Source organism: Neoarius graeffei, chromosome 13 (assembly GCF_027579695.1).
Source record: "Neoarius graeffei isolate fNeoGra1 chromosome 13, fNeoGra1.pri, whole genome shotgun sequence".
In the NCBI taxonomy this organism is placed as follows: domain Eukaryota; kingdom Metazoa; phylum Chordata; class Actinopteri; order Siluriformes; family Ariidae; genus Neoarius; species Neoarius graeffei.
In genome coordinates this window covers 28,498,528-28,517,824 of record NC_083581.1, presented here as the reverse complement: position 1 = coordinate 28,517,824, position 19,297 = coordinate 28,498,528, and the positions used below count along the sequence as shown (strand labels likewise).

At 40.3% G+C, this 19,297-nt stretch overlaps 2 protein-coding genes across 4 annotated transcripts in view; one reads left to right on the top strand and one right to left on the bottom strand.

Annotated features, from left to right (window-relative positions):
* Nucleotides 1-17,404, top strand: gdi1 (GDP dissociation inhibitor 1). Its single transcript, XM_060937461.1, has 11 exons — nt 1-310; nt 2,713-2,820; nt 3,006-3,105; nt 3,573-3,707; nt 3,827-4,025; nt 5,229-5,360; nt 9,481-9,580; nt 10,049-10,220; nt 12,607-12,751; nt 15,280-15,334; nt 15,438-17,404. The coding sequence occupies exons 1-11, from the start codon at nt 266-268 to the stop codon at nt 15,588-15,590; spliced, it is 1,344 nt and encodes a 447-aa protein (XP_060793444.1). The 5' UTR covers nt 1-265; the 3' UTR covers nt 15,591-17,404.
* The window catches only part of itih6 (inter-alpha-trypsin inhibitor heavy chain family member 6), a 57,722-nt gene continuing 54,703 nt past the window's right edge, over nt 16,279-19,297 (bottom strand). For all 3 annotated transcript variants that reach the window (XM_060937458.1, XM_060937459.1, XM_060937460.1), the window contains one exon: nt 16,279-19,069. In XM_060937458.1, coding sequence (XP_060793441.1) covers nt 18,801-19,069 — 269 coding nt within the window. In that variant the 3' untranslated portion in view covers nt 16,279-18,800. The remainder of the gene's footprint in view (nt 19,070-19,297) is intronic.

Here is a 19,297-nt window from a genome sequence, read left to right as displayed (position 1 = left end):
GCAGAACCGCGGACTATATGATGACGCGGATGTATCAGAGAGCCTGGAGTCGGTGGTGTAGTCAGGGCCATCTTTGCTGGTGCTCGCCGGTGGCGCTTTACACTGATAAATACATTATAACACGCAAACTGATCGCATTAAAGCGTCAGTTTCACTGCTACCAAGGCTGAATTCAGGAAACTGCTGTCCTTGCTTTAATTTAACACCTTATTTTAAATAAAACTGACATCAGAAGGATTATATTCCAGCTCCATTGTACTCCACCATGGATGAGGAATATGATGTGATCGTCCTGGGCACCGGACTCACAGTGAGTACATTACACATTTACCTCAGAAACACACGGCTGGGCTTATTCACAGGCCCAAACACAAACCTGCAGGCCTTCCGAGACTGTTTTATATAAACTGGTGATTGTTTTGCTGAAGAAAAAACGTTTTTCTTTTTGTAAATGGATGCTGCGCGATCATCAATAAGGCCTATTGCTGCTGACGCATCCTCAGGACCCGGCGGTATTTTATTCCGCACCAGTATTCAGACAAATCCCGCCTATTGCGCGATGATTGGATGGTGTTTCCAGGTTCCTGCATTCTTATTACCTCATATCAGCAGACTGTTTGGAGGTGATGATAATTAACCAATAGTAAGGCTGGAGGCGGGGTTTGTCGGAAACGGATGGGGAAAAAATTAAAGCTCTATCATTGTAGGCGGTGGGCTTCGTTGACAAGGCGTGACCCGACATTTATTTATATATATAAATATATATACATTTTTATTATTATTATTATTAATTTATTTTTTGCTGATGTCATTTATTCGAGATGCTGAATCTCCTGTTTTGTGTCATGATTGTGCGTCAAAACAGACCATAAACACTACATGTTGCTCCATCCATTGCCTTTTACATGACATGATTTGCTATAACTTCATGTATTTCTCTAAGCTTTGTGTTTAAGCATGACTTCATCCTGGAGCTCATGCACTCCACTCATGAAGAGACTCAGGAGCCATTTGGGATTCAACCATTCTGCACTTTTCCTCCCTCCATTAAACCAAACATGTATATGAGGCACATTTACAGCAACAGTAGCAGATTATTTTATTCAGCTATTATTATTATTATTATTATTATTATATAGATCAATACGTATCAGCAGACTTCAGTTAATTCTTTGGTAGCCATGAGCTCGGTGTCTGATATGAAGATGCACTGGGTGGAGCTGCATCCCACAATGCAGTGCATGAATGAGAATGAAGGCCTCAGGCCTTTCACCTTGATGAGATCATGAATTAAACTTAACCGAGGCACTGATGTACAGAGATGATTTTATATATATATATATATATATATATATATAAAATATATTTGGGAGGCATAATTTTAGTTTAAAAAATGTTGCAAATGCAATTATTATTATTATTGTTATTATTATGAGCAGCACGGTGGTGTAGTGGTTAGTGCTGTGGCCTCACAGCAAGAAGGTCCAGGTTCGAGCCCCGTGGCCGGCGAGGGCCTTTCTGTGTGGAGTTTGCATGTTGTCCGCGTGGGTTTCCTCCGGGTGCTCCGGTTTCCCCCACAGTCCAAAGACATGCAGGTTAGGTTAACTGGTGACTCTAAATTGAGCGTAGGTGTGAATGTGAGTGTGAATGGTTGTCTGTGTCTATGTGTCAGCCCTGTGATGACCTGGCGACTTGTCCAGGGTGTACCCCGCCTTTCGCTCGTAGTCAGCTGGGATAGGCTTCAGCTTGCCTGTGACCCTGTAGAACAGGATAAAGCGGCTAGAGATGATGAGATGAAATTATTATGAGCAGCCTGGTGGTGTAATGGTTAGCCCTGTCGCCTCACAGCAAGAAGGTCCTGGGTTCGAGCCCAGCAGCTGGCGAGGGCCTTTCTGTGCGGAGTTTGCATGTTCTCCCCGTGTCCGCGTGGGTTTCCTCCGGGTGCTCCGGTTTCCCCCACAGTCCAAAGACATGCAGGTTGGGTTAACTGGTGACTCTAAATTGAGCGTAGGTGTGAATGTGAGTGTGAATGGTTGTCTGTGTCTATGTGTCAGCCCTGTGATGACCTGGCGACTTGTCCAGGGTGTACCCCGCCTTTCGCCCATAGTCAGCTGGGATAGGCTCCAGCTTGCCTGCGACCCTGTAGAACAGGATAAGCAGCTACAGATAATGGATGGATGGATATTATTATTACTTTTGAACAGTTTTTATATTCATTTATCACAATTCTTGTTTTTAGCACTTTAATGCATATTTAAATGTACAAAGCACATATATAGATATATTTCTTTATCCTTACATTTTTATCTGCATATTGTATAGTCGGCTTGTTCTTGGGATCTTTTTTTAAAATTCTATTTTATATTGTACAGTGTGCCTTTTTCTTTTCGCATGTCTGATAACTTGTTGCTGCAATGAAACAGTTTCCCAGCTTGGGAACAATAAAGTAAATCTATCTATCTGTCTAGCTATCTTATTACAAAACATTATTTATTATTCAGTTCATTTTGATTTGTGTAGCGCTTTTAACAATGCACATTGTCACAAAGCAGTTTTACAGAAATATATATATATAAATAACTAAATTTCTCTATATTTATTCTATTATTAATTTAAATATATATTGGTATGTTAATAATGGAACCACGTTTTACTGTTTAACAATCTTACATAATAATAAATAATAATAAATAATATACTTGTTTTCTGTAGGAATGCATTCTCTCTGGGATCATGTCAGTCAATGGAAAGAAGGTTTTGCACATGGACCGGAACCCATATTATGGTGGGGAAAGTTCCTCCATCACCCCTCTGGAGGAGGTGAGGATACATGCTTACCATCTGCTCTGCCTACTAAATGTTCTATCCAAAGCTGTTTTCATGTGAGCTAATCATACATTTAGACCTTCAGAGGTCTGAAAAGCACTCTTGTCATTTTTATTGACATAGTATTTCAGATGACACAAAGTGGATTGACCTTTTATTGATTTCTTTTTAATCTGAAGCTTTATAAGCGATTTGAGCTTCCAGATGGCCCTTCAGAGTCGATGGGTCGGGGAAGAGACTGGAATGTTGACCTCATCCCGAAATTTCTCATGGCCAATGGTAATAAAGCAGTCATATCTTCCTGTCTAACAAAATTGCATGTATGCAGATTAAAATGTAAGTCATACATTAGCATAATTTATACCATAGCGCTGTTAATTTCTCCAATTCCAGCTTGGCAGTAGTACCTGCTGTAATTCAAAATATCAGTGCTCTCCTTCTGATGTGTTATTTCTGTAGTAACAGCATACATTATGATTAATGTGCTGGATGCTCACATAATCTACAACTAATAATACATTTAATTATGTTGTCATAAAATTAAAAATTGTAATCTTTGTCACTAACTCAGCTTCACGTCAGGCTATATCACACTGCCCAGTTATTGATTATTTTTCTATAATTGCATATGCCTGTGGCTTATTGTGTCTTATTCCTTCCATAAAGCCTAGTTTGACTCCTAATTGTTAAAGTTATCTTTGGTCAAATAGTGCTCAGGATAGTCTGATTCGGTCTGATATCTTCAGGGCAGTTAGTTAAGATGCTGCTGTACACTGAGGTGACCAGATACTTGGACTTCAAAGTGGTGGAAGGAAGCTTTGTGTATAAAGGAGGAAAGATCTACAAAGTCCCCTCGACAGAGACTGAAGCACTGGCATCCAGTAGGTTTTAGTTTCCTTGTTTCTGAAGTGTTCACTGTGTGTAAACGTTATGTTATGTAGAAAAACCAGATTAAACTCCAGCCCCAATGCCTGACTGTTCTGTCACCCACTTCCTCCAGATCTAATGGGCATGTTTGAGAAAAGACGCTTCCGGAAATTCCTAGTCTTTGTGGCCAACTTTGATGAGAACGACCCGAAGACTTTCGAAGGCGTCGACCCCAAGCAGACCACAATGGGAGAAGTGTATAAGAAGTTTGATTTGGGCCAGGATGTTATTGATTTCACCGGACATGCCTTGGCTCTCTACAGAACAGACGAGTATGAACTTATTTTAATGCAGTTATTATTACGATCATTATTATAGATATTTTGAAATGGATAAGAAGGATTATAGGTCAATGGATTAATTAAATCGATAAATGGATTAATTGTTGATTTATGGCAATTAATGCGGATTTATGATGATGATGATGATGATTTGAATCAATGAAATAAAAAATGAATCGCATTTGTTATCAGGCTACGTAATCTCTTAGGTTTTCCGTGCTGCAATTGCACCGTTTACTGCACTGACTTCACTGCAGGCAGATGTAACACAGCTGTAATGCCATAAAAAGCAGATGTAAAATGTGAAAGAGTTGCTGTGTGATTGATTGTACAAATATATTTAATAAGAAATCAGAGCTCTCTTTTTACAGACTGCTGAAACATAAAGAAAAGAGAAGCAAATGGAGGCAGAACAAATATTCATAAATGTTTATCGAAAAAGGCCTATTTATTATTAATATTTCACTTTTAATAAAAAGAATACTTTACTTAATAGGCTATCATGTTTTACTCCAACCTTTACAAACGTGGCTAAATATTTATTGTTGCACTTTTTTTAAGAAAAAAAATTTTTTTTTTTAATTTAACAAAAGGAATATTTAAGTTGATAAATAATAGTAAAATAAATTTTGCGGCTTTTTTTTTTTAAAGTAATAAAATTTCTCATTGAATTTTTTTTCCAAAAAAATTAATGGGAAAATCAAATCATGAGCCCAATATCATGAATCATATTGAATTGTGAATTGGTTGAATCGTTACAAGGCGACTTTAAAAACTACATTTTGAGAATAAATAAAAACAGTTGAAGCTGGTGTCTTGTCAGTTGCTTTGTCAAGACAATGAATAATTGGATGGTAATTATGTTCCTACTGAAAAAGTTATGGTTTAGCTGTGCTATGGAGCATGAAAGACTCATATTTGCTTCTGAGAATTCATGACTTGTCATGTATTATGCCACGTATATCTGAGAGGAAAAAACCCATTTCATTCACCAGCAGTCTCTTCCCTGCCCCATATGTGCTGTTGGCACTGCGGTAGTTTAAGATTAAGGTTTTAAAGGTGGCTACTGAGCAGAAATGCTGAATAGGTAAATTAATTTCTACTGATAGCCAGCTTTAAAGCAGAGTATGTCAGAAAACTGCATGCATCATTTTAATTTTCTGTATTAAATAGTTGGGATTTTCTCTTCAACAGTTACCTCGAGCAGCCATGCCTGGAAACTATTAATCGCATCAAGCTGTATAGCGAATCGTTGGCTCGCTACGGGAAGAGCCCTTACCTGTACCCGCTGTATGGCTTGGGGGAACTGCCTCAGGGCTTTGCCAGGTGAGTAAATCATGGCTTAACCCATTGTTCCACCAACTTGGTTGATATGTGTAGTGATTTTCCAAGGCCAAAACAAAAAACACCACTTCCTGAGACAATATTAGGAAGTTACTGCAAGAGGAACCAGACTCAAAAGGGAACTTAAGTTGTGTGCCACCAGATAGTAGAATTATAAATAATTGCTTTTCACACAGTGCTACAGTTGCGGTCAGAAGTTTACATACAGTGACATGAATGTCATCTTTGATATGAATGTCATGGCAGTATTTGGGCTTTCAGTAATTTCTCTGAACTGTTCTTTTTCTGTGGCAGAATACAGCATACAGCTTTAAAAAAAACACTAGAAGTTGGTGCACAAGTTTTAATTTTCTTTGGGCTTTCTGAAATCAACACAGGGTCAAAAATTTACATACGCTCACTTAGATTATTAATTCAGAGGTGCTGAAACTTCCAAAATGTCTCTTATCTTGCCACGGCCGAGGTCTCTTAACTTCCTGTTAGTGATCATGATTGACTACAGCTGGTGGCTTCTCTGTGCCATCATAAAAAAGGGTTTGTTTATAGCACTCATTGGATTAACCAACACACAGTAAAATGGGAAAGTCCAAGGAGCTCAGTGCAGATCTGAGAAAGAGGATCGCAGATGTACACAAATCCGGAATGTCTCTTAAAGCCATTTCTAAACAACTGCAAATTCCAAGATCAGTTCAAACAATTGTATCCAAGTTATTGTGAGGTGTAGTCACTTTGCCAAGCCACTTTGCTTCAAGAAAACCCAAACTGTCACCTTCAGCTGAAAGGAAATTGGTTTGGATGGTCAGGGAATCACCATGGCACAGCCCTGCCATGAACTGGAAGCTGATGGATCACTGTCTACAGTTCAGATCGCCATGGACTAAGAGGCTGATATCCAAGAAATAACCCCCTGCTCCAAAATTGACACCTTCAGGTTTAACTAAAGTTTGAAGCTGACCACATGGACAAAGAAAAAGCCTTCTGGAGGATAGCTGTATGGTCAGATGAGACAAAGATTGAGTTGTTTGGTCACATTGACCACAGAGGGACACTGTACCAGCTGCTGGTGGTGGTAGGATCATCATGCTCTGGGGCTGTTTTGCTGCCAGTGGAACTGGTTCATTGCACAAAGTGAGTGGAATAACGAAGGAGGAGGACTACATCAGAATACTTCAGCATAAACCATCAGAAACTTGAACACAACTTGGGACTTGGGAGTTACAACAGGACAATGAACCCAAACACGCATCAGAGCTGGTTGTGGAGGAAAAAGCAGGCTAACATTAAGCTTAAAACAAGTCCTGACTTCAGCCCTATTGAAAATATATGGACCATGCTTACAAGTCGAGTCCATGCCAAGAAAAAAACAAAAAAACAAATTTAATTGAACTCTATCAATTCTACCACGAAGAGTCGTGAAATATGCAACCAGAATTCTGCCAGAAGCTTGTTCATGGTAAACAAAAATGTTTGGTCAAGGTGAATCTTGCGAAGAGACATTTTACCCAAATATTAGGTGTGCTGTATGCATATTTTTGACCCTGTATGTATAATTTTGACCCCGTGTTGATTTCAGAAAACCCAAAGAAAATTAAAACTTGTGCACCAAATTCTAGTGTGTTTTTTTTTTAAATTAAAGATGTATGCTGTACATTCTGCCAGAGAAAAAGAACAATTCAGAGAAATTACTGAAAGCCCAAATACTGCCATGACATTCATATCCAAGATGGCATTCATGTCACTGTATGTAAACTTCTGACAACAACTGTAAGTATTGAAAGGATGTTCAGTATGAGCAGATTGTGATTGAATCCAGCAGCAGTCCTTATGCACAAATCTGTTAAAAGTATCCATTTCATTTCATTACATAATCGTTTGGTTCTTAAGCGGGATTTCTCGATATTACTTTCCAGGGTTCTCCACGAGGGGTTTTAGAGGTGCAGGCCACCCCCCCTTTCTGTGATTCCGCCCCCGTTTAATTTCTGCCGCCCCTTTACAAAAGGAGAGACGTCCCTTTGTTTTCTTTGACAGATAGCCTTTCTCTGTTGGAGTACCGACAACGTGACAACACCTGAGTGTGAAACTCATTTACCAGCAATTAGTTTAGTCAGTCTGACGATTATAGTCTAAGACAGGGGTGCCCACAATATTTTGATTCGCGAGCTACTTTTAAAATGGCCATGTTAATATGATCTACTCGGACTAGGTTGTTACCACTACTAGGCCTACTATGACTACTAGTACTGCTACTACTACTACTACTAATAATAATAATAACAACAATAATGACACTTGTTTTAATTTATAAACATTCATATGCAATTTGTTTAATAATATGCAAACATGCATACAAAAAGGTGACTGAAATTTACATTCAAATTATGTTAAATGCATAAGCTTTGTACTCCTAAACGTATTTTTGTTCAAATCACTGTTAACTTTTATAAACCGCAAACTACTAATAAGTAAACATGAAACAAGCCCACTGTAAAAAAAAAAAAAAAAGGGCTATGTTTAGAAAAAAAAGTTAAATGCATCCAGACAGGCATTGTAAACCCCAAAACATTTTTGTTCACATCAATTGACTTTTGTATAGCCTGCTAGACAAAGATTTGACATTTACAACAATTTTATATAAAAACATTTTTCCTTCTTTTATATTTTTTTTATTTTTATTTTTTAACCGTGGAACTTAGCAACAGCACAACATTAATACATAGCATACTGATGTAGGCCCTAAATCAGATCTTAATCCGATGATGATCGGCACTGGAGGGAGTCAGAGAGGGCTGCATAGTCCGGACAGTAGCTGCTGGTAGCGAGCCTCAAGCAGGCCTCGAGATGATCGTCGGATATACTGGAGCGGTATTTGGACTTAATGATCTTCATATGCGAAAAGGCCGACTCGCACAAATAAGTGGAGCCGAACAATGCGGTTAAGGAGGTGGCACATTGCCGCATGTTCGGGTACTTCGCCTCCGTGAGTAAATTCCAAAACGGCCCATGCGCCCTGGACTTCAACTCGATGTCAGACTGCAGCATCAGCATCTCGTCTTGCACGGCAGACGTGTTCAGCTGAAACAGTGCCGCAACTTTTGAGGCGAGGGAATCCACCTCAGTATCTTCCCCGAATGGGTGGCGCATGAATGTAGCTAGTGGCTCGAGCAAAGCAAAGTCTTGAAATCGCTTCTCAAACTCTGACTGGAGAATTTCAATCTGCTCAGTGTAGCGCGCACTGTTAAGTTGTGCAAACGCCCTCCCTTGCATCTCCAGCTCCGAGGCGAGGTTTCGGAAGTTTCCTAAATCACGGCGCTGCATCTTTGAAACCAGCAGTTTCATTTTACTGGTTGTCATGGTAACCTAATGTAACATTTTTTTTGACGCAGCGCTTGGCTGACATTTCGCTTCAGGGAAAAAGCGAATTTGTTTACATGTAAAAAATGACCACGACGTTTTTTTTTTTTTAAATTTCATAAATATATTAATATTTACATATCAATCATGAGATCTACCATCCCTGCCTTCGAGATCGACCGGTCAATCGCGATCGACGTAGTGGGCACCCAGGGTCTAAGAAAAGCGTTTCACACTTCAGTGTTTTTCACACATTGTTCTTGCGCCGGGAGATAACACGCCTTTATAATAACGTGTGAATCGACACCAAGTTCGAGATAACTGATTGTTATTGTCGGCAGAGAAATAAAGGATAAAAACAAAAATTTCAAAGTTGGTGTGGCAAGCGTGATATTGCCTATAAAACCGTGAGGATATAACCTGGCTGTCAGTGTTACTGTAGCTCTTGAAGTGCGTACACTCTGTCGAAATGTCTCTCGAGCGATCCGGTTTTACACGTAAGCGTTCCACTGTCGACATCGAAAACATCGATCCAAATTGATTTTGTATCGGTCCAATTGATTCCTCTATTCTAAATGATTACTATTTGAGAGTATTTTATGCAAATGGAATATGTAAATTTATGCAAATTTGTTTCAAGGTCATCTGATTGACCCCCACCCCCCTATATTTTCAATCCGTGGAGAACCCTGCTTTCATAGACATATGAACAAAATGTAGGTATTGCATTCTTCTGTGTTTGCTTGAACAGGCTAAGTGCTATTTATGGAGGAACCTACATGCTGAACAAGCCAGTGGATGAGATTGTCATGGAGGGTGGCCATGTCATTGGAGTAAAATCTGAAGGCGAGGTAAACTCAAATGAACAGTGTTCACATTGTGCTCCACTGAGACTACAGTTTGCTGGCATGACTTGATTTGGGCAGCTGACATAAATGATTATGAAACATGACTAAACATAATGATTACATGGTTTTACATGGAAACTGATGCTATTTCCATTCACTTAGTACATAGTAGATTTGATATGACGTACCACAAACAGAAATGGTCATTATCAGTAATTGTAAAATACTGCACATCTCCAGAGGTGCCAATATTTACGGTTTAGCCATAGCATTTACAGTAAAAGATGTACACGTGTCTACATTTCCAGACCAAACATGAATAGAGTTCACCTGCCAGAAAAAGGCAGTTCTTTCCACTGTAAGGAAAAGAACGCAGTGTGTGTGTGTGTTTGCTTCGTTTCTACTTGCAGTAACGTTTGCGTCTTGCTATCTTTATCCAAATGAACTCAATCTTCTGACTTTTCTTATCAGGTTGCACGATGCAAGCAGCTGATCTGTGACCCCAGTTACATCCCAGACCGCGTGCGCAAAGCAGGCCAAGTGATTCGGCTCATCTGCATCCTCAGCCATCCCATAAAAAACACTAATGATGCCAACTCGTGTCAGATCATCATCCCGCAGAACCAAGTTAACCGCAAGTCAGGTCAGCACTGAGTGCACGACTTGCATCTCCAGCTTCACCTCTTTGCATATATACAGTATTGTGCAAAAGTCTTTGGTAAAGAAATGCTGTCGACCAAAAGTGGCTTAAAAATAATGAAATGAAATGTTTCAACACTACAAAAAAAATACTATACTGTAAGCAGTAAGCCATAATAAATGAAACAAAGTCAGTATTTGGTGTGAGACGACCCTTTGCTTTAAAAAAAAGATAGTAGTCTCAGGTACAATGAGTGCAGTTTTATAAGGAAATGAGCTGTAGGTTTTACTGAGCATCTTACAGAACCAGCCACAGTTCTTCTGGACACTTTGACTGTCACACTCGCTTCTTCATTTTGCACCAAAACCCAGTAGCCTGCATTATGTTTTCTTTTTTAATCTGAGAAGTGCTCTCTTGTGTAATATGCTGTTCAGATACAAACTTTTTTTTTTTCTGTGGCATTTAATTTTGTGCTGGAAAAAGAACATCTCATCTCATTATCTCTAGCCGCTTTATCCTGTTCTACAGGGTCGCAGGCAAGCTGGAGCCTATCCCAGCTGACTACGGGTGAAAGGCGGGGTACACCCTGGACAAGTCGCCAGGTCATCACAGGGCTGACACATAGACACAGACAACCATTCACACTCACATTCACACCTACGGTCAATTTAGAGTCACCAGTTAACCTAACCTGCATGTCTTTGGACTGTGGGGGAAACCGGAGCACCCGGAGGAAACCCACGCGGACACGGGGAGAACATGCAAACTCCGCACAGAAAGGCCCTCGCCGGCCACGGGGCTCAAACCCGGACCTTCTTGCTGTGAGGCGACAGCGCTAACCACTACACCACCGTGCCGCCCCGGAAAAAGAACATTTGGACTCAAAAATGTTTTTGTACTGACTTGATAATATAGAAGTCATAAAATAGAAGTCAAGGCAGCACGGTGGTGTAGTGGTTAATACTAGGGGTGTTCACACAGCAACTTTTACTCTGGTGTAGCACCGGGGCTGCCCCGGTAGAGCATTCACACAGTACAAAGTTATACCGGTGTAGTCCCTGAAAGCTGCTTAAACCGGTGCAAATCTAACCCTGCTCGGGAGGTGGTTTAAGAAATTTACTCTGGAGTAAATGCTAGTTTGCGGGGCAGCACCGATATAAAATGGGACGTCTGAACGCTACAGGGGTAGACTTGCTACGCGCGAGGAGAGTTGATTACATATGGGCATTGCATAATTTGCATCCTGGTATTTTGTGGTATTATATATGCTGGGTTTGAGCCCAGCAGCCGACGGGAGCCTTTCTATTTAGAGTTTTGCATGTTCTCTCCGTGTCTGCATGGGTTTCCTCCGGGTGCTCCGGTTTCCTCCACGGTCCAAAGACATGCAGGTTAGGTTAACTGGTGGCTCTAAATTGGCCGTAGGTGTGAATGTGAATGGTTGTTTCTCTATGTGTCAGCCCTGCAATAATCTGGCGACTTGTCCAGGGTGTACCCTGCCTCTCACCCATAGTCAGCTGGGATAGGCTCCAGCTTGCCCGCGACCCTGCACAGGATTATGGATAATGGATGGAAAATAAAAATCTATAACAAAATTTGTATGAACAAAAAAAAAAAAAAAAGCGTGCCTAAGACTTTTGCACAGTACTGTGTATTGAGTCATTAAAATGTTTTATTTTACCTCCCTTTCTTTGCTAAAGGGAAAGCTTTTAAAAAATTAAATTAAAAGTTTTGTTGTCATGTTTATAGCAAAAAGTAATACATACTTAATATCATAATTTGTCGTGCATTGTGAGCTGATATTTTGGCCATATACCACAGTGCTGTTTGTATTCTTGATTCCGATTGGTCAGATGATGTTGGTTAATGTTCTATAAACATTACAATTCAAATCGCAGGCTTATATTAATGTGCTTGTTTCCATAGTAACAACTCATTCTAAAGGACTTGTATGGAGGTCCAATAATGCATGGATCAAAACATGTTATATAACAAGGAAAAGCATCTTCTCACTGATATGATGGAGACTTCAACATGGAAGGAAATGTTTGAGTCTCCAGTCTCAGTACTTTGTAACTGTCAGTATGTTTTCCACCAAGGGAAAGCCTTCATTCAAGATGGCTTCATAATTATAATATAAAAATACACCTGAGCTATCAGCATAAATCAAGACATTGCATAGTGCACATGCTACAGAGAGCATCTTCGATCATCTCCAAGTACAGTATTCCTTTCAGTTTATGCAAAGTAATTACACAATAACACCAATAGAGGGCGTGCTTACATCATTTCAAGCTGGTCACGGTTCAAATAAAATGGGAATTTCGGACCTAGACTGTTTGCATAGCGACTAGTTCTGTGACATAATGTTCATGTGTTGTTTTGTGCACAGATATCTACGTGTGTATGATCTCCTATGCCCATAATGTGGCAGCCCAGGGCAAGTACATCGCTATTGTGAGCACCACCGTGGAAACTGCCGACCCTGAAGCTGAAATTGAGCCTGCACTCGAGCTGCTGGAGCCCATTGACCAAAAGTATGTTTACTGCATGTTCACTATACTCACTCTGACACTTTTCTGCAAGGGGTACATGACATGTTGGAGCTGTAATTGCCACAATTCTGATTTTATTTTTATATATGAGAGATGGATAGATTGACCTTTATTGTCATTGTAATGCACAAGTACAGTACAGCGAATTTGATCAGCTGTTCTTTGCCGGTGCAAATAACATAAAAGATAAAAAAAAAAAATCAATACTGAGACACACATTAAAAAAATACATTCAAAAGATATTACGTATTTCGAGTGTTCATGCTTATGTGTATAATATACACAGGCAAAGTGAATAACATTGATCATCTCATTACAATGGTACCTGTCAAGGGGTGGGATATAAACAATTAGTTCTTGAAGCTGATGTGTTGGAACAGACTGCTGAAAAAAAGTCAGTGCTGACACCTTTCTGTTTTAGCCAGCATTAACTTTTTCAGCAGTTTGTGCTGCAGTAGCTCGTCTGTGAGATTGGACCATATCCCCCATGTGAATCAATGAGCCTTCGACATCCATGACCCTGTCGCCGGTTCACCGGTTGTCCTTCCTTGGACCACTTTTGGTAGGTACTGACCACTGCATACCGGGAACACCCTACAGCAGGGGTCTTCAGTCCTATCCACAAAGGGCCAGTGTGGCTGCAGGCTTTCATTCCAACCAAGCAGGAGCTACACCTGATTTCACTTGTTTAATCATTTCACCCTCGTCTCCAATCAACAATCAAGTGAGCCTCCAATTTGGCTGTAATGAAAGCCTGCAGCTACACCGGCCCTTTGCGGATAGGATTGAAGACCCCTGCCCTACAGGATGTGCCATTTTGGAGATTCTCAGACCCAGTCATCTAGCCATCACAATTTGGCCCTTGTCAAAGTCACTCAGATTCTTACGCTTGCCCATTTTTCCTGCTTCCAACACATCAACTTCAGGAACTGACTGTTCACTTGCTGCCTATTACAACCCCGATTCCAAAAAAGTTGGGACAAAGTACAAATTGTAAATAAAAACGGAATGCAATGATGTGGAAGTTTCAAAATTCCATATTTTATTCAGAATAGAACATAGATGACATATCAAATGTTTAAACTGAGAAAATGTATCATTTAAAGAGAAAAATTAGGTGATTTTAAATTTCATGACAACACATCTCAAAAAAGTTGGGACAAGGCCATGTTTACCACTGTGAGACATCCCCTTTTCTCTTTACAACAGTCTGTAAACGTCTGGGGACTGAGGAGACAAGTTGCTCAAGTTTAGGGATAGGAATGTTAACCCATTCTTGTCTGATGTAGGATTCTAGTTGCTCAACTGTCTTAGGTCTTTTTTGTCGTATCTTCCGTTTTATGATGCGCCAAATGTTTTCTATGGGTGAAAGATCTGGACTGCAGGCTGGCCAGTTCAGTACCCGGACCCTTCTTCTACGCAGCCATGATGCTGTAATTGATGCAGTATGTGGTTTGGCATTGTCATGTTGGAAAATGCAAGGTCTTCCCTGAAAGAGACGTCGTCTGGATGGGAGGATATGTTGCTCTAGAACCTGGATATACCTTTCAGCATTGATGGTGTCTTTCCAGATGTGTAAGCTGCCCATGCCACACGCACTAATGCAACCCCATACCATCAGAGATGCAGGCTTCTGAACTGAGCGCTGATAACAACTTGGGTCGTCCTTCTCCTCTTTCGTCCGAATGACACGGCGTCCCTGATTTCCATAAAGAACTTCACATTTTGATTCGTCTGACCACAGAACAGTTTTCCACTTTGCCACAGTCCATTTTAAATGAGCCTTGGCCCAGAGAAGACGTCTGCGCTTCTGGATCATGTTTAGATATGGCTTCTTCTTTGAACTATAGAGTTTTAGCTGGCAACGGCGGATGGCACAGTGCCGTCTAAGGGCCTGAAGATCACGGGCACCCAGTATGGTTTTCCGGCCTTGACCCTTACGCACAGAGATTCTTCCAGATTCTCTGAATCTTTTGATGATATTATGCACTGTAGATGATGATATGTTCAAACTCTTTGCAATTTTACACTGTCGAACTCCTTTCTGATATTGCTACATTATTTGTCGGTGCAGAATTAGGGGGATCGGTGATCCTCTTCCCATCTTTACTTCTGAGAGCCGCTGCCACTCCAAGATGCTCTTTTTACACCCAGTCATGTTAATGACCTATTGCCAATTGACCTAATGAGTTGCAGTTTGGTCCTCCAGCTGTTCCTTTTTTTGTACCTTTAACTTTTCCAGCCTCTTATTGCCCCTGTCCCAACTTTTTTGAGATGTGTTGCTGTCATGAAATTTCAAATGAGCCAATATTTGGCAAGAAATTTCAAAAGGTCTCACTTTCGACATTTGATATGTTGTCTATGTTCTATTGTGAATACAATATCAGTTTTTGAGATTTGTAAATTATTGCATTCCGTTTTTATTTACAATTTGTACTTTGTCCCAACTTTTTTGGAATCGGGGTTGTATTTGTCGTTGTTGTTGATCATTCTGTCCTCAAAACCTACAGGTTTGTGGCTATCAGTGACCTGTACGAACCGACAGATGATGGGTCAGATAGCCAGGTGAGTGCTCATGTGTTTACATTTTCCAACCCTACCCAAGTAAATAAATATCCAGAGAAAAGCTAAACAAAGCAGATCTGAGCTATTTTGATATTTTTTTCAGATTTTCACATCACGGTCTTACGATGCCACCACTCACTTCGAGACGACCTGCAACGACATCAAGGACATCTACAAGCGTATGACTGGCAGCGACTTCGACTTCGAGAACATGAAGCGCAAACAGAATGACGTCTTTGGGGAGGAAGAGCAGTGAGGGAGGGAGACGAGATGGAGGGGAGGAGAAGGCAGTAGATGAGGACAGCTGTGAGTGGGACAGGTTTGAGGGTTTGAGCTTGATTAGTAGATGATTTGTAGCTGGGGTCAGTTAAGCAGGATTGTAGCAATCAAACCAGGCTGCAGGTGTAGTTCAGCTGTCCTCCATTTTCTTTCTACCGGTCTTACTCCTTGCATCCTCCTCGCTCTCGGCTCCTTTTTCCAAATTATGTACATTTTAGCACAGATGCACAACGCTCTTACGCTCACCCCCCCCCGGCTCATCCTTCACAAAGCAGTCTTACATTTTTCATGAACGTGGTATGCGTCATTTCCGAGCTACTATCTTGTTGAAGTGAAACATATCCAAGCCTTATTTATTTGGTAGTCGTTTTGGTTTATGAATGATGCCTTTCACAGCAGCCCTCGTGTCTTTTACAAACTCCATTAACACTAGGAACAAGAAGATAACCTGTGAAATCCCTATTAACACATCAAACAAGTATTTTTAGTTCCCAAACCATTTATAAACAGGATTGTTAAACGAACACACCAAGAGAATCACCTTGAAAAGCCTTCCGCTAGTTGGACGTGTGTGTGTTTATTGAGAAGTACAAGGCTGTACACTGATGATTTTGCACATACGCGTTATGAAACTTCATTCAATTGTCATGACAAAAGGAGGCTGATTTAAGTGATAGAAGAATTGCCTTTAATATATATATATATGTATATTATCAGTACAGTACGCATGCATGCATCTTTCATTCAGCACCTTTCCAAACAACACTGCTTTGAACCTAAAGCCTCAACAAACACGCTCAGCTTATTTAACCGTTGGATAAGGATGGGTAGGAGTCCACGTATGCAGTACGGAATTGGAGTTTAAAAGCCATTAACATAATATTTCCATTGCCCATGTAGAAGCCGTGTTCAGGATCTACAACAGCAGCAGTTTGTATAGGAATCATGGTAATGTGAATCTTACCTTTAATAAATATTGTGCCCCGTTGTGGTTTTGACACTTGTATATCTTCTAGGTGTTCTGGTTTGTTAAACTAGGCTGGACCCTGGTCTAAGAACTTGGAGTTGTGTGTTCTCTTCTTTCTTTGTGTTGGTTTTGATAGAAATTGTGCTGGAGTGGTTCTTTCCATCATGCTTCTTCAGCCCCACTTTATACTTAAACATTAAACACTATATAACGATTTAACCTTCGTGTTAGCATTTTTTAAATTACACAAGGAGCAGGACTTTCAGACTTTTCCTTGTGTTATTTATAAATGACCAAATCCCACCGAGGGTTCATTCCAGAGTTTTACTCTCAAAAAGTGCTCTTTGTGGGATGGGTCTTTCTTTTTTTCTTTTTTAAGGGTTAGTTTTTGCATTCCTGCAGATGGTTTTGGTGGACATCTCAGCTCACGGTGATGCTGTTAGAAGACTATGCTACTATAAACACACACACAAATATTGGTACAATGTCATCTTCTTTCCTCCATGTGTCTTATTAACTTACCAACAAAAAATTAACACTGGAAACTGGATCAAATAGCATTAATCTTACTGGTGAAAGTAGCTCTTATTGAAATTGACCTATCTGTTTCTTTTGTTGTTGTTGAACTCTAGTAGCTGTTTAAATATTATTTTGCACTTTATTTATTTTCCTGTATGTGTATCATGAAACTTAACACTGGCATATGAACGTGAAACAGTTGATGACTAAGATGTGACTTTATCACAAGTGTTTGAGCAGTCTTGTGCAATGAATGAAAAAAAAAAAAAAGAATTCAAATGTGAATAAAATGCTGAAAATACGAACGCCTTTGGTTTCTTTCCGGAAATAAAACGGGGTTTGAGTACCACTCGTCCAAAAATACACATTTTAATGGATTATTTTGTATACACCGTATATGTTTCTACAAAATAACTAGAATCATGACATAAAAATCCTTGCTTTGAAATGTAACCTATATCATTTTATCATTTCCTGAAACAAATTCAGTACCAGAAATATATGCTGTGTCCAAAATCACTCACTCATTCACTACTCCCTACTCACTATATACGGAATTACTATATAGAGGACTATATAGTGAGCTCATCTCATCTCATTATCTCTAGCCGCTTTATCCTGTTCTACAGGGTCGCAGGCAAGCTGGAGCCTATCCCAGCTGACTACGGGCGAAAGGCGGGGTACACCCTGGATAAGTCGCCAGGTCATCACAGGGCTGACACATAGACACAGACACCCATTCACACTCACATTCACACCTACGGTCAATTTAGAGTCACCAGTTAACCTAACCTGCATGTCTTTGGACTGTGGGGGAAACCGGAGCACCCGGAGGAAACCCACGCGGACACGGGGAGAACATGCAAACTCTGCACAGAAAGGCCCTCGCCAGCCACGGGGCTCGAACCCGGACCTTCTTGCTGTGAGGCGACAGCGCTAACCACTACACCACCCTATATAGTGAGCTCATTAGTAAAATGAAAAAACACTTTCGGACACTAGTCCGCCACGCTGTTATTTACGTCATTACTATCGCGTTATTAAAACGTGTCAGATCAGTCGGCTGGTGGGTTTTCAAAATAATAAATGCATATTATTATACCAAGTGTATTTCTCCAGTTAATAAATACAAAATACTTTGTGTCTGCTGCATCTTTCAGTTCTTTTAAATCAAGGCTGAATACTTTATTCAATCAAATTTGAGGCTTTTGATTAATTCCTCGCTCTGCACTCTAACTTTTATTCTTGTATTTTATCTGTCTTATTCTATTTTAGCTTATTTTCTATTCTCTTACTATTTTTAATTGTACTTGAATATCCATTTATGTGTTTCTTCCTCCGTCCATTCACCCCCAACACTATATAGACCACTATATATTGAGTAGGGAGTGATTTTGGACACAGGGACAGTTTTTTTTACTTTAGTGTAATTATTTGTTGTTACATTTCATCTACAACTGTAGCTTTCTATCATGAGTGCATCCCGATTCAACTCCTGGATTCTTTGGCCTTTAAGCAACTTGTCGTATTTTCAATACAGACGTCAAAACTTTCCACAGTGTCACTTTTCCATACTGTACACACTAGGCTTCCATGTTAACTATGGGTAAATATGCCACCATTGCATTGTAGTGTCCTAGATTCTTGTATGACCCTGCTTTGAGTCAGTAGACATGAGCTTGAAATGTAGCCGCAGGGCATTTAAAGGTCACCCACCACATAGCGTTGGTAAGGCTGCTCCAGGAGGCGCTCTACTTCCACCTTGGGCACCACCCAGCACTGGGCCAAGTGGCGCTTAGTTAGTGTGTCCTTCAAAGTCTTATTCTGTAAAGTGACTGGAATTTGTTTGTCCCCTTTCCTGAGTAATCCCAAAGCCAGAGTGCTGTTGTTGCTGATCTGACCATGGTGGAACAGGGCTGTATGTCTGTCTGTTTTCCTCACCACCTCGATGGTGCTGTGCTGGAACTGGCCTGGATGAGGAAGAGGAAGATCTCAGGTTCAGATCTGCACTATTATGCTGTAGTTGCATGATATCCACTTAAGAATGCTCCTTTCCCATGTAGACCTACAGTCTCACAGTAGACTAGTTGCTAATACTATATTGACTATGCTGCATAATAATTACATCTAAATTTAAAATTAATATCTTTGCAATAGACATTCATTCATTCATTCATTCATTCATTCATTCATTAAGT

Coding starts and splice junctions, on each gene's coding strand:
- gdi1 (XM_060937461.1), top strand. CDS start 266: ATGGATGAGGAATATGATGTGATCGTCCTGGGCACCGGACTCACA. Junction 10,221..12,606: donor CCAAGTTAACCGCAAGTCAG/GTCAGCACTGAG, acceptor TTTTGTGCACAG/ATATCTACGTGTGTATGATC. Junction 15,335..15,437: donor ATGATGGGTCAGATAGCCAG/GTGAGTGCTCAT, acceptor TATTTTTTTCAG/ATTTTCACATCACGGTCTTA.